This window comes from Heterocephalus glaber, unplaced genomic scaffold, assembly GCF_053883595.1.
Source record: "Heterocephalus glaber isolate CG9 unplaced genomic scaffold, H.glaber_assembly_v1.0 deba00001613, whole genome shotgun sequence".
NCBI lineage: Eukaryota > Metazoa > Chordata > Mammalia > Rodentia > Bathyergidae > Heterocephalus > Heterocephalus glaber.
In genome coordinates this window covers 26,663,589-26,689,909 of record NW_028258384.1, presented here as the reverse complement: position 1 = coordinate 26,689,909, position 26,321 = coordinate 26,663,589, and the positions used below count along the sequence as shown (strand labels likewise).

General features: G+C 39.8%; 2 protein-coding genes across 4 annotated transcripts in view; one reads left to right on the top strand and one right to left on the bottom strand.

Moving 5' to 3' along the window:
* Sytl4 (synaptotagmin like 4) overlaps window positions 1–1,939 on the top strand; it is a 68,992-nt gene extending 67,053 nt beyond the window's left edge. Inside the window, exon 17 of the mRNA XM_021250461.2 lies at window positions 1,780–1,939. Within this exon, the coding sequence (XP_021106120.1) occupies window positions 1,780–1,790 (11 nt within the window). The 3' untranslated portion in view covers window positions 1,791–1,939. The remainder of the gene's footprint in view (window positions 1–1,779) is intronic.
* Srpx2 (sushi repeat containing protein X-linked 2) lies at window positions 304–23,301 on the bottom strand. 3 transcript variants are annotated; one of them, XR_002391657.2, is made up of 12 exons: window positions 22,965–23,211; window positions 21,130–21,212; window positions 16,774–16,854; window positions 8,900–9,091; window positions 6,645–6,821; window positions 6,222–6,348; window positions 5,930–6,051; window positions 4,683–4,862; window positions 4,214–4,347; window positions 3,122–3,248; window positions 1,926–2,047; window positions 773–810 (listed from the first exon to the last, which is right to left on the bottom strand). XR_002391657.2 is itself a non-coding variant. In XM_004872589.3 (11 exons), the coding sequence occupies exons 1-11, from the start codon at window positions 23,033–23,035 to the stop codon at window positions 630–632; spliced, it is 1,470 nt and encodes a 489-aa protein (XP_004872646.1). In that variant the 5' UTR covers window positions 23,036–23,301; the 3' UTR covers window positions 304–629. The 3 variants fall into 3 exon arrangements, 2 of the variants coding, with proteins under 2 accessions (XP_004872646.1, XP_087052783.1); XM_004872589.3 differs by lacking the exon at window positions 3,122–3,248 and having other exon boundaries at window positions 304–810; window positions 22,965–23,301; XM_087196657.1 differs by lacking the exons at window positions 3,122–3,248; window positions 22,965–23,211 and adding an exon at window positions 22,749–22,850 and having other exon boundaries at window positions 440–810.
* Window positions 23,302–26,321: the final 3,020 nt, after the last annotated feature.

Here is a 26,321-nt window from a genome sequence, read left to right as displayed (position 1 = left end):
GGAGCCACAAAACAGAAGAGCCACAAAACACAAGATTCTGCTCTGATTAGAATTTTCTTTGCCAACTCCCTCCCATTGCAATATTTTCCTAACTCTTGATGAAGGAATGGTTCAAGCAACATTTTTAGCCCATTGTCCTAGAAGATGAAATGGCAAACAGGTTCAAGAGTGTTTTGTAAATCCCTGCCTCTGATATAGTTAACCTGTAAACTAAACTTGATAGTGTCTTGTTTGTTTGTTGTGATGGTGCTGCCCTCTGGTGTCACCTCTGGGTAGAGCAACCATTTAAAACAGCCAGTAAATAAGTGAATGAATTTAAGATTTACTTATCTGAAAGACTTTGGAGAGCTGGGCAAAGTCCCGAGTTATGAAAGGAAGACCTTCTACCTCCAACCCACTACCCACCACCCAGTTCAATCTCTACCTAGCTTCTGCTCCCTGGAGGAACAGGGAAAGCTATTAAACAGCCGAAAATGGTACCTAAAAATATTCCAAGGATTGATAGACCTTGCCCACTTCGGAGTACGGTCTCCAGAATTGTGGGAAAACATTTTCTCCTTTTATTAGGCCTCAGTTTTGGCCAACTAGGGAAGCTTTTCCTTTGACCTCAACCATTCCTTAGCTCAAGTTCACTCGCACATATCCCTTTGCTCCCTGCGCTGGATCATCTCCTGGTTGCTGAGCAGATAGTCATCAATGAATGTGAAGATTTCCTCAGGGGTGACAGGTTCCATGTAGCGTTCCCGGTCAATACCCTGCTTGTCAATCAGTACCATGTTGAAGTAGGAGCGAGAAAGGTGTTGGAATTGCCTAGAGAGAGCAGCCCAAGGAAGTATGAGACATTATTTCAGCATTTGTCCTCTGACTTTTCACAGTTCAACTGATAGACTAATTCTGTCCCCATCCTGTCCCTTGTCCTCATCCCCTCCACTACTTATCTCAAGTCTCTTTGCTTTTTTTTTGCTCAGACCCTAATCTCCTGCCTCCATGTGTCTAGCTCTGCTAAGCTTTCCTTTCCTCACCCAAGCTGAGGCAGCTTTGTTATAACCAGGTTGTGCTTCTGTTGTAGGCCCCTTTAAGCAGGGCTACTACATAGCAATATGAACATCATACACAGCAGCCCTGAGGTTGATAAATACCACTTGGTTAACTCTTTGATCTGTAGCTGCAAGTCTTTGGTATCTTTCCTCTGAGTGTTTTCTAGTCTAATAGAGACTGAATCTCTCTGTCATCACTGAGACGGAGTCCTAAAGGCAAGTATTGTTTCTAGAACAGAGGGCACTGATATATTTATTGGTCCTGAGTATATGTGGAAGTACTACAAGACCAATAATGGACAGATATTGAGAAAAACCTATTTCTACCACATATCATTTAAAGTCTTCTCTTCCCCCAGGAGCTGATGTATATGAATCAGATTTTAGTGCCTAAAAATTCCTTGTGCTTCTTTGGAGATTAAAGGTTAAAAGACGTGGCCATGAGTTAACAGGGTCTTGTTGCTTATCTAAGTCAAGTTTGGATCTAGTTGTTTCAGCCGTGGATGTGTTTCAAAGTCACTATAGGTGCCTTTATGAAAATACATCTAGGGTGAGGTCTGGTAATCTGTATTTTGAGCCCTCATTTGATTCTCTTGTCCTGCAAGAATTAAGAATTAACTCTCTTAGGCCAGGGATTTAGCTCAGTGACACCATGCCTGCCTCATAAGCACAAAGTCCTGAGTTCGATCCCCGGTACCAAAAAAAAAAAAAAAAAAAGAATTAACTCTCTTGTCTTACTTAGTGTTTCCGTAAGAGTTGAAACAGAAGAAGTGCCTCAAGAAACTAGTGTCTGCTGTTCTGCTACCTACTGCCTTGTCACCTGCTGCATTGCCAGTATCCTGCCTATGGTTTCTGCCCACCCCTGCCCTGCAGCCTCCCACCCTAAACCTGAGTTCCTCGATGATGCTGGATGACAGCTGTTGCTCCCGGATACGCCCCACATCCTGAGGCGGCTGCCCCACCAGCTCGATAATGGTCACATGCCGCAGGTCTAGTCCACAGGTGGATTGCTGGGGAGTGGAGGAGAGAGAACATTTAATGGAACTGACCTTTGCACTTAGACCTAAAGCTGCTTGTCTTATTCCTCCTGGTACCACATGAAGAAGTGTGGGAGGGGAGGGACTTCTTCAATAAATATACAATCACAGGATCACAATGAGTACAATTTGAGGTCTACACAACCTTTCCCCTCTATCATTCTTGAAGCACTTGCTCCAAAAGTGTTTCTTTAACTCTCCTGAAGGGCATGAAACCTCTTACCGAATGTGGAGTAGAAAAGAGAAACATAATTACTAAACTGCAGGACCATAATCATTGCTTAGCTTTCCACAGGTTTTAAAGTACGTAAGTTTTTTTTTTTATTCGTTAAGTTTATTGGTACATTTTAGCTATACAATACGATGACATTCATCATTGGAGATTTGTACCTTTACATGATATATCTTGGTTCTTATTTTTTCCCATTCCCCTGCCCTCACTTCACCCCCTCCACCCTTCCCTATTTACAAAGACTTTGTTTCCATTTTTTCCTTTTCTCATATTTTTCCTTTCCCTTCTTTTCTTTCCCCTACCCTTTCCAGTTCCCCTTCCCCTTTAGACCTTTTCTTCCTATTTCACATTATCTATTATAAATTTTAAACTATATAAGTTTTTAATGGACAGCTATCATGAGATGATAATGGCTAATGTTTCTTGTTTATTTATACATACTAATTCTTCCTAGGAATAATTTAATTTATTCAATGTAACAAGGCTAAAAAGGTAGGTAGTATTGTTCTTACTCTGTAGGGGAGAAAGTAAGGCCCAAATTTGTATGGCAATAATATGGTAAGCCCAGACTCAAACTGAGGCCTGATGTAGCCTGCCTGAATGTGTGTCCTTTACCACTAGGCTACATCTCCAGGGCCTTCTCTCAGTCCTAGGATTTCTTCAAAATAGCACCCAGTGCTCTTTTCATTACCCTTTCTTGCCTTCCTTGTACCGGGAAGCACACCCTATAACACTGCCCTCTCTGGCTCTTTGTCCTGCAGGATCTCATACTTGCCATTTGTCAAGGTGAGGTGTAAAGAGTCATTTCCTGGTACCTCATTCTTGTTTCATCTGTGGTCTTCTTCTCTAGTCTTGACCCTCAGAATTACTGTCCTTGTTGTCAGGTTCCTGTTCTTTCTCTTGCTTCCTATTAATTTGAGCTGTTGCATTTGCCTGATTTATCTGCAAAAAGGAACAAGGTCCTTTTTGGTTTAAACCCCTAGGTTCATACTTTTGGTGAAACTGCTGCCATCATAGGCCATATTGGCTTGGCAACTTGTATGATTCAGCCTTTAAAAGCCCCCTAAGTAGCTCTGTCTTTTACCTATTTATCCAGCCCCTTGCAGCTCCCCAATGCTGCTTCTCTCTGTGCTGTCAATACAGCTCGAATTCTTTTTAGTAACATAGTTTATTCTTTTTATAAATCCCTATGGTCATATCTATTCTGTTCTACCTACTTCTCCCTTACTCACAAGGGAGCTTTGGCTAGGTATCTGTTAGTATATTAAAAGTCACCATCCAACTTCTTCATTTTACTTTGGAATATCACAGTACTTTTCCTACTAGTAATGGTTGAGCACACAAATCTTGGAGCCAGGGTGCTTGGGTTCAGTCCCAGGTCTAACATTTTCTATCTAGTGACCTTGAGAAAAATCACTTAATCTGTCTATGCCTCAGTTTTCTCCCCTATTCAGTGGGGATTATAATAATGCCTACCTCATAAGGGCTATTGTGAGAATTAGTTGAGTATTAGTAGGTCAGTCCCTGGTACTTACACAGCACTTACTATATGTGCTTGTTAGTACTAATGTTTCTTGAAAACACAAATGGAGTTAATTGCTGGCACTAATGTTTGATCATAGCTATCTTACAAGTCCCTCCAGAATGCTTTGACACAGTCCCTTACCAACTTCTACCCAGTCCCCTACAAGTGACATCTACCATTCCTGTGGCCTTACTGACTTTTCAGTAAAAACACAGTACTTTTGAATAATGTGCTCACTGAATCTATGGTAAAACTGTTCAAAAGCCACCAAAAAAAGTTTGAAAAAGCAGAGTTTATGCTCCAGATAGCAATTAATTCATTTGGAAAAGGTAAGGGGGGTAATGTAAAAGAGTTAAGCCTTCATTAGGGTAGTAGGTCTTACCTGCAGCATAGAGATCTGCATTTTATAATATCGGTTGGAAGGATCAGGAGCTGAGATGATGATGAGTCGTTGTTTTTCATAGAATTGATCCAGGAGGCCAGCAGCTGAATTGACATTAACATTAATCTTCATAGCTAAGGTAGAAGCAGATAGCTAGTCAGAGTATGCACTTCTTCGCCCTGCATGGGTAACCCTAACATCTTGAGTTGTTCCAGTCTTTTGGGGTAACCCTTTAGTTATTTCTCCCTTCCCTGGGGAAAAAATCCTGAAAAAACCCCAGATGACTTTAAACCCTTCTTCTTGAAGTAGGAATAGTCTATAGGGGAATGTTGGCCCTTAAAATACATATATCTCAGAATTCCCCATTCCTCATCATATGCATTTTTATTGGAATCCTTTGCCATAGGAATATCCTCCAAAGTAACTTTGATCAACATGTCCATGCTCCCCATTTCCTGGTTTCACTCACAAGTACAGATAGGTGGTGCTCCTGACCACTGGCGACTGGACTGGCAGACCCGGGAGGGAGTTCCTTGTCGCTCATAACCACCATCACAGTGGTATTCACAGGTGGCACCATAGTTGTTGCTTGCTGAGGTGCAGGTGAGGTAACCATGCTGTGGTGGTTTCAGAATTGGACAGCGTCTCACTATGAGGGAGGAGCTCAAGTTAGGGTGAATAGTGTCTCTTGTAGGTAGGAAAGGCTAAGAAAGTGCCCACTTGATGCTTTCTAAAGCAGGAGACTTGGGATGATCAGAATGAAGGGCTTTTCTGTGTTTCCAATGGCCAGATAGGGAGCCAGATTTTTTTCTTAAAAAATTAAATATGAAATGTAGACAGAGGCTCACAAAGTCTGGAAACACAAGTGAGTATACATAATATCATCAAAAGACTATTGATTTATAAAAGAAAATATTGTTATCTATGTTTACAGACTTTATGGATATGCCATGTAAAGATGACCAAATTGTAGAATTACTTTTATTGACAGAAATAAGTCAGAGGATTCTTAATGACTGGGAAGGTTTAAGTAAATCATGATATATTCTTAGAGTATAATGTTATGTTGTCATTGAAAATATTTCTGAAGAATTTTTAAGGAATATGGGAAAATTGCTTGTGATAGAATGAAAAGTGAAAAAGAGTGTTGTATGATTGGTTATACAGTATAATCTCAATGTTTTTTAAAGTATGTATAGAGAACAGACTGATAGAAAAATACCAAAAGGTTAACAGCAACTGCCTCTGAATGATGGGGTAATAGATTTTCCCCTTTTACGTATTTTTTTATTTTTGAAATGTCCAGCAGTGCACAAGAATTATTTTTATAATGAAAAAAAACAAAATCAAACAATGTGATACAAAGCAAAGTGGAAGAATCAGACAGCCAGCACCACCAGGTTCAGGATGAAGATTAATTATATTTGATAATTTTGAAGGCCAAGGAAAAAATGGATACAGAGTATCCTTGTGAATTTTATCTAGAGTTAGAAGAATATGAAAGTCTTGTTGGAGAGTTAAGTTTTCTCTAAGTTGTGTGATCACATGTAATGAGGTTTCCTGAATTAGCCTGTTTGGTAAATTTGAATTTCCCCCTCTCTCCAAGTATAAATGAAGAGTGTTTCAGGCATAAAGAGAAGATCTTTTGGGGCTTTTAGAAGGTCAGAGTAGAGCAGTAATAATGAACAATGTGGAAACTGAAGACTTCTTTCTGACCTTGTACTTTCACAATGAACTTGCAACTGGCCCGGTTGTAGGCTCTGTCATAGGCAGTGTAACGAATCACATGCTCTCCTTCAGGAAATTGAGAACCAGGCTCAGGGCCCCGAAGTGTCACTCTGAATAAGACAGGGTAAAGGAGCTACTGAAGAAAATGATACTTAGAATTGAGATCTAAGGCATATCCATCATCACTGTAGCCTCAGCCTGTGCAGTTTCAGTGTGAGAAGCTGGAGGAACTAGGAGAAGATGCAGGTAGGAATGTGTGGCATATGTTACCGAAGCTCACCTGGTGATGGTACCATCAGCAGAATCTTTCACAAGGGGTGGGTCCCAGTATACTCGAGCAGTCAGTTTTTCTGGCTCTGCCATCTTCTCACGTGAGTGGGGACAATGGATCTTGGGGGGATCAATGTCTGCCATGGTCAAAAAGCAAGTGCTGATTCATGGGTCCCCTGCCTTCCCTAGAGGAAACCCACTGAAGCAACATCACACACCACCCGGTACAAAAAAAAAAAATTCAAAATTTTCAAGGAAACTAGGGGAGAGAGCTTGACTTTAGGGGGAAATAATCATTTCATTAAGCATATGCCCACAGTGCCACACTCACAGTGAACAGGAATGCTTTTTGCAATTAGAATTCCATATCTTTGTGGACATGTTTCTAGGGTGGCTCTTTGCACCAAATCAGTGGGGAGCAACCAGCATTTACCTACACATACAGGCTCGCCTCCACTCCATCGCCCGTCTTCCATGCAGATTCGGCTGCGGTCACCTTCTAAGTGGTAGCCTCTGGAACAGCTGTAGTCACAGCGGGAGTCAAGAAGCACCCCATTTGTGCAAGTGTAGGTGCCGCTAGTGATAAATGGTAGTGCATGGCATCTTATCTCTAAGAGAGAACCAAGTGGCAAACACAGTGGTCTATGGGACCATTTGGAGGTGATGCCTGGGCATCTAGCACAGGAAGAACCATATCAGAGACAGCAGAAAATACAGAAACCTGACCCAAACTGTCCTTATAGTTTTGTCCCTAACTATTTTCCCTAAGTATCCTTTTATTTTTAAAGTGCAGAAACACTGTTGAGAAAGGGAGGGATGTCTCAAAGAAATAAATTACTTGTACGAGCACATGAAGTCCAGAATCAGACTTGAGTATTCATGCCAGCTTCACCTCTTACTTGATCTGTAACTTGAAGAAGTTGCCTCATCTCTGGAGTCTCATTATTTTCATCAGTAAAATGTAGATAGCTCACAAGATTGTTGTACAGACTAAAGAGACAATACATATAAACCTTTGGGCTCATTTAGAGCCCCAGGGGTTGTTAGCTTTTGTCTCTTTTTCCTCAAATGCTATATGCCCTTGAGCATGTTTAAGGCTTGGTTTTGAGTATCATTTTGGTGCTTGCAAAGACGTTTCTTGACTGAGACTTACTTACATCCCAGAGTAGGCTAGCTTTCTATCTGGGTGACAGTGCAAGTCCAGGCCAGTGCCTTGGGGTCCAACTGTTGTGGTATTTGATAAAGGAAGAATTATGTGCTTTAGACATCACATCTGCCAGAGACTGCTAACATGAAGTAATTGTGAGCCTGTGCATGCCAGAGTTTTGTTTCAGATATCTGATACTTGAAAGAAGTAAGACCATATATTCCTTTAGATTATCGAAATTCTAATCCTAGAAGTTCAACTGTTGGATACTTGAATAAAGATTTTACATAAACTATGTTCATTTTGCTTCTTGGTCAAACCAGACTTGAAGATTATTGTCTTTCCTATTTCCCAGTATCTGTTTTGTAAAGACCTATGCAAAAACAACCACCTTATAATCAGATCCAAATAAAAGGTTTGCCTCATCAGATGAATTTGTTTGCTTAGTATTATATGACAGTGAAGATAAAGATCCAAAGCATTTGCTCTTTTGTCTCTTATGAGGAAGGTAGGTCAAAGGTAGTTAGTACTCAAATATAATAATCCACTCATTCTAGGCACCTGGGAAAATATGTCTCTATTCTTTTAACTGTTTTTTTGTTTATTTATAAATTATAGCCTTATATATTTCAATTTCATCCAGCCAATTCAAATTCATTTTGGAAAGTATGGGTCTTAAGTCCTAAAAGAACTTAATTACAGTCACCTAGAAGGTTGTTGTGACTTCCTTCTTTCTAGCTGTCAGGCATCTCCTCTCCTCTGTAACATCTTCTCTGACCAACCTTGTTTCTCCCTGAATGCTCAGCCTTTCTATGTCTAGGTACATGACATGTGGACACATTTGGCTTTATGTCCCATTTGTCTATAAACAGCCTGAACGTAGTTGAAGAATTAAGTTCCTGAAATGATTGATACAGGGCCCTACACACGTGAATATCCCACAAATGATAATGATAGACATATGGACAGACAAAGCTTACTCCCTAAAAGTAGGTAGGCTATGGACCTTGAATAAAAGGGATTTGGAAGCTTAAGGGAGATGTGATTTGGGATGTGTATGTATTAGCATCCCTATATGCTAGCCTTAGGGTACATTCTTTTTGACTTACAGAAGAGAATGAAGAATAGCAGATGTTTCACAGCTGTACTGACTAGGCTTTCTAAAGAAGCTGTAAGCCAGGAAGTAGCATTTGAACACAAATAGGAGATTGTGGAACTACATATCTTTGGGAGCTCTAGAAGGTAGCCTAGGTCCATATCAGGCCTCAGGGGCAAGTCTTAGCCTTCTAAATGCATTCCTGGGTTCCCTGAGTCAGAGGGGCTGGCTGATACTTAACTGCCCATATTGCTTGGACATTAACCACAGGGACAGAAAATAAAGTAGGATGTCAGGATGAGGAAAGGCTCTTGGGAGCCTACGGAAATTTTCCAGTTTGCACTTGGAAGAAGGGCAGAGTAACACCTTCAGGTATATATTCTCAATGGGTGGTTGGTAAGCTTCTCTCATACACACACATCAACATATACACACATAAACTTACGTCTGCAGTAGGCAGTTCCAGACCAACGACGGCTTGGCAAGCATTGCACTGACCTCAGTCCAATCAATCGAAAGCCCCGGTCACAGGAGAGCTCACAACGTGTGCCTAGACTGCTGTGATAATTCCCTCCCCTTGGTGAGTAGCATGTGGCTTCTCCATCTTGGATGTTTAATGTATAACACCACCGAGGAACTGTATCAATAGAAGAAAAGTAAGCTAGAAGCACAGTAATCAAGATAGTGTCGTGTTGGTGAAAGGGCAGACACATAAATCAATGAAACAGAATAAAGATTCCAGAAATACACCCACACAACTATGCCAGAATGATTTTTGACAAAGGTGCAAAAGAAATTCAGCAGAGGAAAGTTTTTCAAACAAATGGTACTGGTGCATAGAAAAGAAACATAATCTAAGTCTCAAACTTTATACAAAAATTAACTCAAGATGGATGACAGACTTAGATGTAAAAAGGAAAAATATAATTCTTTTAGAAGACAACATAAGCGAAAATCTCAAGGACCTAGTGGTAGACAAAGAGGTCTTAGACATGACTCCAAAGCACAATTCATAAAACAAAAATCAATAAATTGCACCTTGTCAAAGTTAAAACTTTTTTTCTGTGAAAGATACTCTTGAGAAATCAAAGATAAAGTACAAAGTAGGAGAGAATATTTGCAAATCATATCTAGCAGAGGACTAGTACCTAGAATATAGATAAAATTATCAAAACTCAGCAATATAATAGCAAATAGTCCAATTAGAACATGGGCAAAAGATACAAACAGACATGTGAAAAAATGTTTAGCATCATTAGTCATTAAGGAAATATACCCATTAAAATGCCTATATTTAAAAAAAAATGGCAATACCAAGTGTTGGTGAAGATGGAAAGAAATTGGAAATCTCATGAATGACCAACAGAAATGCAAAAACAGCCACTTTGGAAAATGGTTTGGTAGTTTCTTATAAAGGCAACACCAAATCTTCTTTTTAAAGAAAGGTACACTTTCCATATGACTCTGCTATTCCACTTAATGTATTTACTGAAGTGAAATGAAAACTTGTGTCCACACAAAATTCTGTATACAAATGTTAAAGTACTTCTATTAACAATTACCAAATTCTGGAAACAACTCAAATGTCTTTATGGGTGAATGGTTAAAAAAACTGAGGTTTATCCATTCGTTTCTTCTTCGTAAGAGAGAATCTTTTTATCTATGTCTTATATTCTGAGTAAGTACTTTGAAGACAATAATACACAGTGTATTACTATTGTTATTTTCTTATTTTGTTGTGGAATTTTAATTTTTTCATAAAATAAAAAATTATTTAAAAAGAATGAAATGCTTACGCATGCAACAACATAGATGAATCTCAAATGCATTTTAGGAAGTGAAGGAAGGCAAACTCCGAAGGATACATGCCATAGTATTCCATTTATATGACAAAGACATAGGGACATATATAGGCAAAAATATAGGCACAGAGTACAGAGCAGTACTTGCCAGAGATCAGTGGTAGAGGGAGAAGGCTGTCCTCAAAGGATCGGCACTGTGTAAATTTGAGGTGATGGGACTGTTTTGTACTATGGTAGTAGTTATCTCACTTTATGCATTTAAAACTCACAGTAGTCTACATCAAAGAAAGTGAATTTTACTGTAGGAAATTTAAAACAAATACTTTTTTTTAATATAACATGAAAATGTAAATTTGAGAAAAGGGATGTGACATCAAACAAGGCTGCTTAGGAATAAAAGTCTAATCCCAGTTCAGTACTGAGCACAAAAGGTTATGGGGCCATTACAACATAAAGGCATCATAAAGATGCCTAACTGGCTTTAAAAAATAAATGATTCCTCAGGAGGGTTCAGGTTTTAATGGGACATATATAAATCAATGAAAGGCCACCTCCCCAAAGATGTTTACATGACACAGATATGTTTGCCTAGGGTTGGGAAGGCTAAAGCCCCGTGTAAGCTGATTTGATTCCAAAATCCTAGGGATAAAAAAGTGGAACTTTACTAAAAAGCACACCAGAAGCTAAAGGAATAGAGGAAGGATAGAGCCTCTGCTTGAATCCAGCTAGAAAATGAAGACAGATGACAGTAAGAAAACTGTTCTTCAACCAGCACTACACTTGGGACTTCCAGGATTAGTTTTGACCCTGTGGCAAGGACAGGATTGGTATCTGAAGATACCATCTCCAAATTACAAAAAGTCTCCTAAGCACTATGTTGCAGAATTGTTGATTATAAGGCCACAGCACATCTCAAAGACCTTATATGGGAGGCCGAGACCTCAACAATCACTTCCATTCTATTTCTCTCCTGTATTCTGTCAAGGAAAATACACATCCAATTAAAATTGATAGAAGAAGCAGCAATGGTAAAGGGAAATATGAAGTTCAAGGCAAATACTGAACAGTAAGAGAGGCCAAGCCATTGTAAATAAGTTCAATTTTGTTGGCCCAGAGGAATCCTGGTACAAAGGCAAAATATTAAAAGGCTGCAAAAGGGCAAAAACACAATCCTAGTTTTCAAATAAGAAAGAAGATAGCCTCTGGGAATTTTAGCCTGGTGATACTTAAAGCACTGATAGCATACTATTCCAGAATACTTAAAGGTATGACTTATTAGCAATTAGACAGAGAAGTGGTGATCTCTAGGAGCCCTCAAGAACAAGTAATACCAGACTGACTTCATTTCCATTTTGAGTAGGGCCACCAGACTGGTAAAACAGGGGAAATGGTAAGTATATTATGTGGAAGTAAATGAGGCATATGACAATGCTTTTCATGGCAGTGATGTAAATAAGATGACAAAATACAGGAGTGGTCACAAAATAGTTGAAGATTCATAAATGGCTGAACAACTGTACTCAAAGAATCCTCCCTAGAAACTGAAACTAAGCATGTGATTAGATAATGCATGCAACAAATGTGTGCTAGAAAATGTGTAGGTCTGTACTGAGTATTTCCCCTCTCTATGCACCAGGCTGTATACTTTTCTTTTCATATGTTATCTCATAGAGTTCTAAAACAACCCTGTGAGGTAGGTAGGTATTTATCTCTGTTTTGTAGATGAAGAAGTAACTTGCCTATGGTTCCTCAGCAAGTAAGAGGCAGGGCTGGGATTTGAACCCAAACCTTGCTCTAAAAATCTGTTTCTAAGCATAAAATTTGCCTCTGCAGTTGCTATCTTGAAGTACATATACATGCATCACCTTTTGGGAGAAGTAATATACCCACATGTTTCACAATCCAGTTACTCAGTAAAATGTCCCTCTCCCAATTTTATTCCCAAGCCTACCCTCACTTTGTCTCCCCCTAAAGAATCATTATTAATAATTTCTTTATGCATGTAATGTAAATGTTGGTATAGTTTCTTATTTTTTCCATCTATTAAACACATAGAGTAGCATATTACGCCCACTCTTCTCATCATTGCTTTTTTAAGGGGGTGCTGAGGATGGAACTCAGGACATTGGGATGCTAGGCAAATGCTTTACCACTGGGCTACATCCTCAAGTCTCTCCACTGCTTTTAAAATAAACTGAACAATGTATTTTAAAAGATCTTTCCATATCATTGCATAACAGGCATATGATTTATTTAAATTAAATCACATTTATAATATATAGTTCGGAGACTGGGCATATAATAGGTATTTGTCCTGGATCAAAGGCTGAAAAGGCTCTCTTTTTAGGGCAGATAAAGAAGAGAAAGCACTGACAACAGGCTTGAAAAGGTCTTCCCTGTGATTATCTTCAAATAATCCAGGCAAAATGACTAGTTTGCCCAGGGCTAAGGCAAAGTGTGAGGAAAACGGCAGCCCAGCAGACTGAGGGCACACCTCAGAGAAAAGCTTCTGACCAAGCTAGGTTTCATGATAAGGTAATGAGAGGAAGTACAAGTTTAATGAAAATGGTACCAAACTACGTGGGCAGTTTGCTCTACACTAATAATATGCTTTTAATTGGTTAGTTTTTCTTTTTATCTTTTTAAAACAACTGGTTACATTTTAAAACTGAAAGACAGGAAAACCATGGTTTTAGAGTCAGATAGATCTGGGATTAAATTCCTGCTCTGTCACATTTAATCCCTGTGACCCTAAATTTAACTTCCCTGAGCTTAGTTTTCTGATCTGTAAAATGGGCGATAATAAACCATTTTCTTGGGACTGTGCTGAGAATCAAACAACATTGCATTTGTAAAATATCTAGCCCTACAAATGATGTTTCTTAAATCTGTGTCTGGGTTTAAGATACCATCTCATCCATTTTCAGGCTACAAGATACTGTGGCTTCCTTCCAGCATTATTTTCTGGACATGTGCCTATGACACACAGCTGCCATCTCAAGACACTGTCTCCAGATGACAAAAAGTTGCCCCCCCGCCATACTAGTGATTGAACTCAGGGACTTTGCAGTGAGGCACATCCCCAGGCATTTAAAATAAGTTTTTGTTTTGTTTTGTTTTGTTTTTTAACATAGGGTCTCATTAAGTCACAAAGTTGTCCAGGCTGGGCTTGAACTTGTGATTGTCTACCCTGAGACCCTCAGAGTGTTGAGATTATAGATATGTGCCACCATGCCCAGTTCATTTGTGGCTTTTTACTATCCACTTCTCTCATTAACAGCCTCCTACAATCTGGCTTCTATTCCCGGGATGTCACCAGTCAGCATCTACTTTTTACATGGTTCTGTTGGAGTCGTATTACATGGATCCTTCTGTTAAAAAGGCAACCATTTTGTTGAGAGTAATAAAAAGTAGACAAAAAGGACAGTTTATAATGAAGGTAAGGAACACTGATTTCAAAAGAAGTATGTAGTAGGTACTCAATAAATAGCCAATGAAAGAATGAGTGGCTGAGGGAAAGCTCCATGCTGGTTAATGCAGTCTGGGAACAGAATAGAACATACTGGCTGAGGCACATACTTCATGTGGGGGAAAGGGAAAAGAAGTTGTCAGGCTAGAAAGTTAGACTGAGGCCAGATTCTGATTAAAATGATCATAGTGGGCCACTAGGCTTAGGTGGGGGTTTAGAGAAACATGAATCAGATAATCCAGTTAAGAGGAAACTACCATTATCCATTTGTAAGATAATGAAAGTTTTAACCTAAGGATTAATAAAGAAATGACAGGTCTTGGTGAATGACTGATGAGCAATGATGACAAAAAGGGGAGTGCTAAAGGTGATGGGCACTATTAGAAGTGACACTGAGGTATTTTGACGTCTAAGTACTTAAGAAAATGATGGTACCATTGTCAGAAGTAGGAGGGTCAGCTAATAGAATCTTTTTCAGGCAAGATGAAAGAATTTTGTTTCAGCCACCTGCAAAAGATTGTAGTCCAGGAGGTCAGGAGAGAGGTCAGGATTGCCTAAAGTTCATATCCGACTTTCATTCTCTCTATTGTCACCAGCAGAAAGCCCATCCATTTTCTTGGCTTCACTTATGACCAGAACAGTGCAATGTTATGGAACTCAAAGAATCGTGGTTAAGAAGAAAGGGGCATGCTCTTTGTTGGTGGAGATACTGAGGCTGAAAGTCAAAGCCACACGATTTAGTCGCTAGAGAACTGTGGTCTCTAAGAGATGTTGTTTCAGCTTGGAATTAGTGGGCAGATAGGAAACAGTCTGCAGAGAGTTTAGAATTTAGTGGGCACAGAGACAGAATGAGTAGGTACGGACAATTGGCAGTAAGAAGACAGAAGCTAGAAAGGAGCATAGAAGAACCCAAAGTTCTGATCACTTTTATATCGCAACTTTTATCAAAGGTCACAATTTGCCACCTTGCCAAGTAAAATATTTGCTCTCCCTTCAATTTGATCTTTTCTTTTTCAATATTGGACAGGTTTTCCATGTTCCTAAAATTCTCTTCTGTGGCTTCTGTAACATGACAGAAACTGCCTTTGTTTCTTGTCACATGGCTGGCCACCAACTGTTTTCCTTGCTGGTTCTACTTCTCCTACTCATATCTAAAGATGTCTTCTAAGGCTTTGACCTTGGCCCTCCACTTCCTCAGGCAGCCCATCCATCTATGCTGAGGTCTCACAAAGCTCTATCTTTCCACTTCCAACTGCCTATAGGATACCTTTACTAAACCAGTTTTCCTTGATAACCTTGTCTTTTTGAGAGGGATCTTATAATTCTCTCAGGTATTCTTAGGGTCTTGCTAAATTGCTAAGTTGCTCAGGATAGGCTCAAGCTTGCAATCCTTCTGCCTCAGCCTTCCCGAGTGCTGGGATTACAGGCATGTGTAATCCCACCATGTGTGGTTCAGAGATCAGTTTCTTTCATAGCCTGGTGGTACATCAAATCTGTAACAAGTCTTGTCATCTCCTTCTTTGAATATTTTTGGGGTACATCTCTTCCCTTTTTCTCCCTGAGGTTCTGGGGATGGAACCCAGGGCCTTAAGCAAGCTAAACAAGTGTTCTACCACTGAGTTACATGTATAGCCCCTCTGGAGGATATCCTTACTCTCCATTTCTTTACCGTTACCCTGAGAAATGTCTAGCTAACTTTACTCTGATTCCTGGAGAATCTTCCCAATTCAGGCTCTATGCCTTCTTTTTTTTTTATTAGCATTTGTTTGCATACATTACAGATATAGTTACATTTGTTTTGGTGGGATTGGCATACAGAGGTAGCATATCTTGATCATTTTGAATCCCTTTATCCACCCACAACCTATCCTCCCTTCTGTCCTCCTCCTTGTTACCTTCCCCATCTCCAACAGGTCTGTTTTTTATTTCCTATCATATGTCTTTTAACTCTTATTTTATGTTTTAAATGTCTCATATAAAAGTAACCATGTGACATTTAACTTTCTGTCTGACTTATTTACATTATGGTCTCAAATTCCATATATATTCTGGCAAATGTCATGATTTCATTCTTTTTATGGCTGAATGGTATTCCATTATGTGTATATATACCACATTTCCAACCACTACTTTCTGAACAGAATAACTAGGTTAATATTCTAAAATTATCACTGAGAGTGTTGCTTCTTTGTGCAAAAATATGATGGCTCCTTATAGCTCCTAGTACAACAGCTAAACTCATGAGTGGCTTGCAAAGTACAGAAATGGAAAAGATATTCGATATCACCTGAACTAACTTTCCTTCTAGTGCAGGAATCATTACTCAGCATTCTTCACAGGCAGTTCCCCTGCCTTACCTTAAGCAGGTTCCTAGATCACAGAGGCTTTCCAAATTTTATTTCTACTCTGTGTTCTGTTGTTCTACTCTGTGTTCTGTACTACTTCCTCCACATTCCACCACCTTCTGTCAAGCTTGTTTCTTCTTAGCTCCCTCCTGTAATGAATTTCTTCTTACCTCCCTATCTTTGTCCATCTGCTTTGCCAAATGTCCTCCCCTCCTTTTTACAGTTCTCAATTTTCCACTCATCATTCAATGCCTAGTCTAACTGTCATCTTTCATGATCCCTTTCCTGTCTTTGTCTTAACTCCTATTACATTTACTGCTACCACAGAGCTTCATACTTACTTGTCCTACATGTGCTAATTTTATCTTCTCTTCACCTCCCATAGAATATGAGCTCCTTCAGGGGAGCTAAACTCTATCTTAGACTTTGTATCCCCCGCAGACTTACTTTGCATAGTATTAGGTATAGAGTAGGTTCTCAATCAGTACTTAATGATTAATAATAAATAAGCAACCCACAGGATAGAGAGGTAAAGTCATATAACCAGTCATTACTAGAACTAGGTAGTTCACGTTTAGCAATCACAGCCCCTGATGATTCCCAGTGCTGCAATTGACACATATAAGCCAATCCTGGATGAACATGCTTCAAGAAGTGGCCTAGGTCTTAGGCCTTCCTGAACCTGAGAAATAGTGAGGATTACCTTGGTAGTCTAGGGGAAGAGCCTGTGGGATCTCTTCTGTATGTACTTCATTGTAACTTTCATCTGGATAGTAGCCTGAACCTAGAATGAAGAAGACAATATCAAGATAATGTATTAGTTTCTCACTCAAGTCCTTCTCACCCCCCTCTCCACCCCACCCCCAGCCACCTTTGTCTTTTCCTGTGGACTTGGCACTGCACTGGCAGGCAGTCAGGGGACTTGAAGAAGCTGTGGGAACTACAGTGGGTGCACCTCAGAATATCAGAGGGCAAGTTCATGGTTGGGTGTCAGTGGTAGCACTAGAGGATTCCTTTCATAAGAAAAATACTGTAACTGAACTTCTTGACCATCTATCAATCCCGTGAATCTTGACTATAGTCATTTATAAATGATCCATTCCCTTGATGTAATGTACAAGACTTCCGAGACACTGATGACCAAATTCTGAGGATGGAATGTTTTTCCAGGTAGGAGGGGAAAAAAATAGACCTGAAGGGTCGTTCCTTTCTTACAGATATGCTCAAAATTCTTAGAGGGAAATAATCACTCAAGCTCCCACTAGCCCACAGGGCATGAGTATTGTCACATGATGTTGGTGGGAATGGCATGCTAAGGCAGAAAGGATGGCTCCAAAGACAAGAAGGAATGAGAACAGTCTCATGAGCACTTTTTCCTGCTTTGAGAAAAGGGAGACTTTTTTGGGGGGGGTCTATGCTTGGGATAGGTCTCAGGGCTTCAATCCTGCTATGCAAACACTCTACCACTGAGCCACACCCCCAGCCTAAGGCAGAGTGCTTTGAATAAATTTCCTGTTCATCTAATGAGAAAGCTTTTGCAGGAAGCTGAGGAGCCAGTGAACATTCCAAATCTACCTCTATCCAGTTAAGTGGCCCAGTCCCTGTTGTAGGCAGGTCTGTGGCTGTCTGGGAGAAAAAAACAGTATATTCCACCAGATGAATATGAATTAATGGGAACAAGTTGGTCATTTCTGGACCGAAGTTTATGGAAGCCCTTCTTCCAGCCTTCCTGAGCTCTAATGTGAGTACAGGAATGGGGCAGCCAGCTGTGCTGAAATCTGAAGACAATTCTCCATTTCCAGGAGACTGTACTTCCTGTACAGGGCTGGGTTTTGGTTGCGGGAGCCAGTTAGCCTGTGTAAACAATCAGACCACAAGCCTAAATACTTCTGTCCAAGAAGAGGCCCCCTGCCCTAAAGGGTGGAACACAGGCCTGGATGATGTAGGTTTTCTACTCCCCACAGGCCCAGACAGAGGGTGTGTGGGATATTGGGAAACTAGTCTAACTTGGTGAACAAGGGAATGAATCAAATGGAAGGTTTGCTTATGAAATCATGTCCTTGTTGGTTTGCCCTCATTCCAAAGGAAAGAGTTCATTTTCAAATGTTTCTTTTTTCTGTTTTCCCATTTCGGTTTTTTTGGATTGCCCTTATTTCTCCTTAGGCCTCCTCTACCTTGCTTTCTCTTTTCCCACATGGGAGGTTTCTTTGTGAGACATGAAATTCTTGGCAACTGTTTCAGTTTAGCATGTGCTTCAAAGCTTTACAGCTCCTGTAAACAGGAGGCCAGATGTGTATGATTTCCTAAAATATTAGGTCTCCCCACTTTGTTAAAGAGTTAGCTTATGAGAAAATGCTCAGCAGGGAGGAAACACCTGTTTACCACAAGAGAAAACAGGAGTGTCAGAAGCCTATAGCTGGATAACAATAACAACAATGACAACAATAACTGCTAACATCACTCAGCTGCTACTCTACGTTAAGTATATGTTATCTCATTATGTCACCATAACATCTGAATGGGTACAGATGAAAAAGCAGGCTCAGAGGAATTAAGGGAGTTACCCAAGGTTTCCCAGCTAGTATGTAGCAGAGTTGGCATTCCAGCTCAAGTCTGTTTGATTCCTATATATCAAACTCCAACACTTCACTAAAAATGGTAGTAAAGGGGTAGTAAAAATGGCTCTTGACAATGGCCTGTAGGGAAAAAATATTTCTTGCAATCCATCTTTTTCACTCTCTGTGTGTGAGACAGAAGGCCACCAAACATTTTATATCTTTCCAGAATTAGAGGGGACGTGGGAAAACTGAGGGAAAGACTCAATTAGATAGTAACAATGACCCACAAGGATGCAGAGGTAACTAGGCCATTGACAACTTTCCTTTGTGCCAGAAATGACTTGGGCCACTTTACTACTTTTAACTTTTCCATTTCTCCTCTAAACCTGCCTTTGAGTATTTTATACATACACTGGGGAACTAAGGTTGAGTGTACGAGTGAAACTAGCGGGGCACACTCCTTACATAATTCCATTTGCCCTTCTTCAGCCCTGGGAGGGGAAGGGATTGAACAGTATTTTTGTTTCTTTAGATCATTCAGTGATCGCTTTCTCTATGCTCTGTTACTAAGTTCCTCCAATTTCTATAGCATAGTCAGACCCTCTAAGCACTGCCTTTTATAAAGCTATGGTTGGAAATGTAGTTGAAGTCTATTTTAAGATCAAAATTAATGCTTGCTTTATGATGACAAATACAGTCTGACTTCTGGGACTGAACAGATACGCCAATACTCTTTGCTTAATTTATATTCTGAAACATTTCCACTCTTTGAAGATTAATCCTGGGCCCTTTTACTGATTGCTCCTGAATCTATAGTTGGTTGCTTCCCTTATGCCATTCTCACTTGAGCACTAAGCTATAGAAGGGAACAAAACAGTCCTGGATGCATAAGGACTGCTCAATATTTGTTGAATGAATGAATGAACAAATGAATGTAGCCAACCCCAGCAGCTGGGCTAGCAATGTAGGGGATAATCATAGGAACCACAAATGTTTCTCACAATGTAACCAACTAAGAAGGCAACAGAGACCTTACCACTCTGGACTCTTTACAAGAAAAAGTGATGCTGGTGATTCATGTGAAAGTGGGGAGTCCCTCCTTTGCAGACAGCTCTTTAAGAACTTCAAATGAATCTAAGTTTTAAAATAACGGTTCTGTGTTCAGAACTCCAACAGCTCAGGCTTTTGTTCCAGGAAAGGCAAAGGCCTTTGCAAGCAAAGAGATTTTATACAGGTGTTGAAAATTGGCTTTTGAGCCATCTAATCCCTACTCCCTTAGCCCTATGGTCTTTGGCTGGATTTTGGTCTTCACACTTAAACTGAAGCTAGAAGGAGGTTGGGAGGACAGATGCATGTTTATCTCCTGGAGACTTGGGGCTTCTTTAACTCCAAATAGTGTGTGCTCTGCTAAAAGCTTGATTTGAATTTCTTAATATCAATGTCAGCCCTTGTGCTATACCCCCTATAAATCCAGGTTAAACCGAAGAGAAGTTTGCATATTTGTTTGAGAAGTTGGTGCAGCTGTTCCAGACAAACAACACTACTGCCAAAGGCCTCCATGAGGAGCTAAGAACATGTGGAAAATTTTAGCTTGCAATGACTGTGGCTATGATGGGAGAAGTTTGTTATTTATTCATCTTTGGATATTTTCCTAACTCTACTGGCTGGGCCTGTCTCATTCTCCCAAACTCCCCAGCCCCTGTGAGGGCAGAGACTGCAGGCCACAGAATATTCTTAGCAGTTGGAATGCCAGTTGCGCCTCCTCAAAAGCCTGCCAGCCCATTATTATTCCCTCAACCTTTCCCTTCCCGCTTCCCTCTCCTTATTGAGTCCTTTCTTGCTGACTCCCCGTGTCTCCAGAGGTGAAGGGCAAAACATTCAGGAATCCAGAAAACTCCAACCCTTCTGAAATAAGGAACAAGCCAGAAGAAACTAGGGAATTCCTGATTAAGTGAATGTGATCTATATTGTTATTTATCAGAAAGGGATCATAAAAGTCTCATAAACAAGGTCCAGGAGGGAAGCAAAAAGGGAAGGAAGAAGTGTGATGGATTCTTGTTTCCTTCAAATAGTTTGCCTGTCTCCATTTATTTTCCAAATGAGATATGTGGTCTCTGTCCTGTTTTTGTGGTCTTCACAAGGATATTTGAGTCACAAAGGAATTACTATTAATAAAGATTTGACTCATGGAGTACTTGTTAGAAAATGGTTTTTCAAGGAGTGAAATACAAAATAGGGGAGGCAATAGCCTCAAAGACCATGTTTTCTAACCTTCATTTTTGTGCTGGTACATCCCATCTTCAAGTAGCACTTGTTAGGGTGCCTCAAAGGCATTCCTTGATAGCTGTTGCAGTGATTAGTAATATTTATTGTCCTTTAATAGCTTTTATCTGTATTTAAAATGATAATCTTCCATTGTAGTCTACTTCCTTCCTCATCCAAGTTTTGGTGTTAGGCCCTGACCTTCCTGGAAGTAACAGACAATAGCTTCTACAACTTACCTGCGTACCATGTTGGTGTCACTGTTGGAATAAGGAAGAGCAGCAGAGAGAGAGCTCCTCTATGAGTTAGTTGACCAGCCATCCTTGAGAGGAGGGGTTAGGGAAACAAGAAAAGAAGTATGTGTCTAGAAGTACCAGAGTAAAAAAAATGACTTTCAGAAGTCAGCTATCTATGAATTTCCAAAAGTGAGAGGAAGCAGAAATATGGGACCTGTGAGGAAAAAGAAAGATTTTTAAATTATTGAGTGCTTGTTATATTATCTTTCTCATAAAGGTTTCCTGCTTTATAGAACAACAATCCTCTTTGTTATTTATGGTCCCTTTTCTGATGGTATCAGATGCAAATGTTCCATGGTCCAAGTTATAGGGAGAGACATTGCAAAACCTAAACCAGGAAACAAGGCTAATATAAAGTCAAATAGAACCAGGATAGAATCTGACCGTGTGCAGCTACCAGTTAATGGTTTTGCCCATTCAACTAATATTTCCTAAACACTAATTTGGGGACATATTAGCACATAAAATCTAAGAGTTTGAACTCTGGAGTTACACAGATCTGGATATGGATCCATTTATGCCACCTAGTAGCTAGGGGGCCTTAGACAAAAATCATTAACTTCTCCAACCCTCTGTTTTCTCATTTATAAAATGGAAATAATAGTAGCATCTGCATTATAGCCTGAAACATAACAAAACAATCAATATGTTTGACACGACTATTAGCAACTTTATACTAGACAGGCTTGGATATTTCCCTTTTTCAATCTCCCAGGCAGTAACCATACCTTGACTCTGTTCCTAGCTTTGGGTTTTGAGGCTTAGTGGTTTGGGAGTGCTTATGGTTTTCAACTCCTACCTAACCTTCTAGCTTTATCCTGCTGAGCCAGCAGGAAGTCAGAGAGGTTGGGAAACCTATTGAAGTCCATGAAGAGAGGCTGAGCAGGCCCCAACTGCCCTCTCACTTCCCATAATGTCCTCACTCTAATGGGATGAGAGCTTTTTGTGGTTCCCAGTGGGAAAATACTCAGTAAATAACAGTATTAAAACTTACCACCATTGGTATAAACTGGCCACTGAACCTTTCAGCAAGCACCCATTCACCCATATGCCTTCAGTGAAATGCCATGCTCAGAGGAGAAGTCAGTCCCAGAAATGGAGAAACTGAAAGATGGTAGATTCTGGCCAGAGTCTCTAAAGGGACATGCAGAGTCCAAGAAAGGCAAAATTTCATTTTCCAGTTCATAGATAACCTGGCTTTAGATTTTATCCACAGAGTGGCAATCAAGTGAGACAGAGAAAAAAGTGAGAAAGCACGAGGGAAGTCAGGGAAGTGAAATGATGCAGAAAGGATATTAGAAAGAAAAGAAAATCTGACAGAGCTAAAGACAGGAGATGGATTATAGAAAAAGGCAACAAAAGGAGAAGAAAGAGATTAAAGGAAGCTCCAGGACAATGAATAGCTAGATAATGACTGACACTTTCCCCACATCCAGGCTCAATTCATTTAGTTTGCTCTTGAGCAGAGGTTTTCCTTCTTTCAAACTAGATACTGTACTCTGAGTCTATGACTCCTTATCTTCCCGCCTCCTCCCTGATCTCAGATTGAAAATGTGACTCACCGGACTCAACCACCCCTCTGCTGTGGGCTGAGAAGGTAGTGGGAACACGTGTGTGCAGCCAGGTCACAGCAAAAACAAAAACAGAATATGATCCAATTTCACAAAAGAGCTTCCCCTCTTCAACTTGCAGCTGTATCATCCAAATTCTGCTTCTCTTTATCCTCCAATGCTGTGAAACAGGGTAGTATAGTATGAGGGGTTAATTGGAGATCTTACCTGTTTATAGGGTTTTTTTGTTGCTGTGTTTCTTTCCCTTCCTCCTTCTCCTTTCTGTCTGCTCCTCTCATAAGTCGGAAAGAAAAACCTTCTACTTTAACATTCCTACAACGAGTGGCTCCTGTTTTTTTCCAGCTTCCAGGATTCTGTTAACACTGCCCAGATGTTAAGACTTTCACATCCGCCAAAAGTTGCCTTAAAGCTATATTATCCTCAAAGCTATAGCTCTTCTTCCCTGAGAGAAAGGTTTTAGAGAGATGAGCGAGAAGAAACAGAAAGACTAGAGGAACTCAGTCTGTCTGCGGCAGAACAGGGAGCAGTGTGAGTGATACTGCCCTCAAGCCCATGCGTATAGTGATGACTAACAGACTGGCTAAAGGGCTTCCAGAATGTGCTGTGCTGAAGAACACTACTTTTTATGACTTGGTATGACATCAGGATTGAATGAAAAGGAATTTCACAAACTCCAGTGAGAGGGGAAATAGTGTGACTGATTTCAAAATTTCCTGGCGTTTTCCTTTGTCATTCCTTAGTACTCAAATTCCAAGTTGCTTTACTATCCATATAGTACAGGTCAGACACAGTCTAAAACCCCAATTCTTCTGGACTTCAGTTTCTAAGATTATGTTGTTTACAAAATACTACCGAGCATTCACTTGTGTGTGTGTGTATGTGTGTGTGTGTAGTGTAGCAAAATCAGGGCCTCGAACATGCCAAGCAAGCATTCTACCCTCAGCCTTACTATGCATGTCTTGCCTGAAGACTCAGGACTGATTTCTCATGCTAAGAATGGAGGGAAAGAGGCTTTCCTTAAAGAGGCTTTCCCTAAAGAGGCTTTTATGGGAGGTTTTTAAGTGAATCTAAATGATATGTGGATGGCAATGTGAAAGCCATTACTAAACTGTTTCCCAGTGGTCTCTGACAGAGGGGTATGTTTCTCTTCACTAAGCAAGCTTTCTTCATCTACAGCTGACAATGAAATTATTCTTGCATAGTAGAGACCAGCTTCTTACATTCGTTTCTCTTCACAGCTGACATGTCTATCTCTTGAAAAGTCAGTGGTTGTAAATGAAAAAAAGTTTTACCTGTTGCAGAAAAGATTTCTCCCCTCGGTATGCAAGCAAATTGGTAACTCTTACTTATCATCAAGGGAAGAATTGTACTTAAAATAATACAAAAATCATTAGCAAACCTGAATCTGTTTCATTTCCAACCCACCAATAACAAATATGTATTGAATGTCTACCATTTGTTCAATAGTGTGGCAGCAATATAAAGAAGCAGAAGACATGATCTCAGCCTCATTCATTCAATAAATTTATCAAGCATCTAGTTTGTCAAGGATGGTGAAAATAGCAAGACAGACAAAATCTCTGACATCCTAATATATCTAATTAATTCAACAAATATTTGATGAGAATCTATAATAAATGGTCACGTTGATGCCACACATTGTTCTCGGTACTTGAGAGGCATCAGTGAACAAAAGCAACAAAAATCACTGCCCTTATGGGATGGAGGTGATCCATCAAATCAAAATTATTTTTCAATTCTGTGTGTTCAGGAAATCTTTATTGGTCATCTACTATAAGGTAAGCATTGGGAATACAATGGTAAGCAAGGAATGTGTGATCCTGGATCTTATAGAACTTAATATCCAGCTCCCAGAAAGTTTGTGTTTTTCAGGGGAGAAAAGAGGGACCCAGACAATTAGAAATCAGTACAATACCATACAGTAACAAAGTGCCAAAAAGTTACAGTACAGATTCTGACAACTCCAGGAAGAGGATGCAGGAGGAACCACTTGGGAAATGGTGGGCTTTAGTCTATTCTCAGGCAAAGGAAATGACATAAGCAGGATCTCACTGTTAAATCCACAGGAGAGGGACTGACTGATAAGATGGTTCTGGGGAGCGATAGGAAACAAAGTTGAATAAACAGGGTAAGGCCAGAAGATTCAACTATAGGAGTTTATCCTAGACTAATGTATTAGGAAATAGCGAATGTATTAAATGAATGAGGGAGAGAAAGAGAGAGAGGGAGAATATGGAATATATGATACAGAGAGAATAGGGAAAATAATAAATTCTACCAGAAGTTGTTTCCAGAGATGTTTCCCTTTCTAAAATAAATCACTTTCCTGGCTCCCTCTTGGCATAGTCTCAGCTCCTTAGCATGGCATATCATACCCTTCACAAGCAAACCTCATCTGTATCTTCAGCCTAGTTTTAAACATTCATCTCATGAGTACTGCTTGTGGACACACGGAGGCTCTTACTGTTTCTTTCATATTTTTGTGCATTGTCACAGACACATTTACTCTGCCCTGGATTCCCTTCCCTCCTTTCTTGACCTGTTGAAATTGTATCCACTCTTTCTGCTGAGAAGCTTCCCCCAGCTTGTTCCAGTCACAGGTAGCTTACTTTGTCTTCCTATTCTCTCATAACACAAATCGTACCTATCTCAATTGTAGGCCTTACCACATGCATTGTCATTGTTTTTATTTATTTATGACCCCAAATAGAATGTGAGGGCTTAGGGGACAAGAACCTCAGTCTTCTTCATATTCCCAGCACTCAACACAGAACCACCTTAGCACTTGCTAGGATGAGGATGCTGCATAAGGCCTCAATCCTACTTACAGCTGGAAGGAATGAAACAGGCTAGTGACAGAGAGAGGTCAAAGAAGAAAGTAAAGGGGCGGGGATATAGACATCATAGGTAGATAAATGTAAAGAGATAAGTGAGAGGAGAAGGACAGAATTCCCATGAAGCACTAAAATGAGGAATATGGAGAACTCTCCCAAAACTGGTGGGGTTAATTTAAAAAGAAAATTCTTGAACCACCTACTATATGTGGAAATCACTGGTAGACACTGTTGGGATATAAAGTGAAGTAAAATACCTTCCTATAAGGTTTGACTGGGAAGATAAGATGAAGACAAAGGCATTAACAAAATACATAGTACATTTATTAAAGCTCTTCAAGTTCAGTACCATTTTCAACTTTAAGACTTTTAGTATGAAGCCTTTCAGCAGTCAATAAAGTATTACTTTAAAAAAAATTCTAGATAAAGAAACTGACTTACCTAGCCTGAGCTCTCAGCAAAACATAAGGAGGCTAGATTAGAAGCAACTTTCTTACAAAAAATATGTGGAATTGTGAATTTTAGTGCTATTCAAAAATATTTTTAATTTTTATGTGCCATGAATTATATATTATGAGCTCTTTGGGAAGAAAGTAAGATGACAGATGAAAATGATTCGTGGAAAATCTGAGAAGAGTGTATGAAAAAAAAGTAAATGAAAAATAGAAGAGAATTTCAGCAAATGAATACTGGGAAAAATGAGAGATGA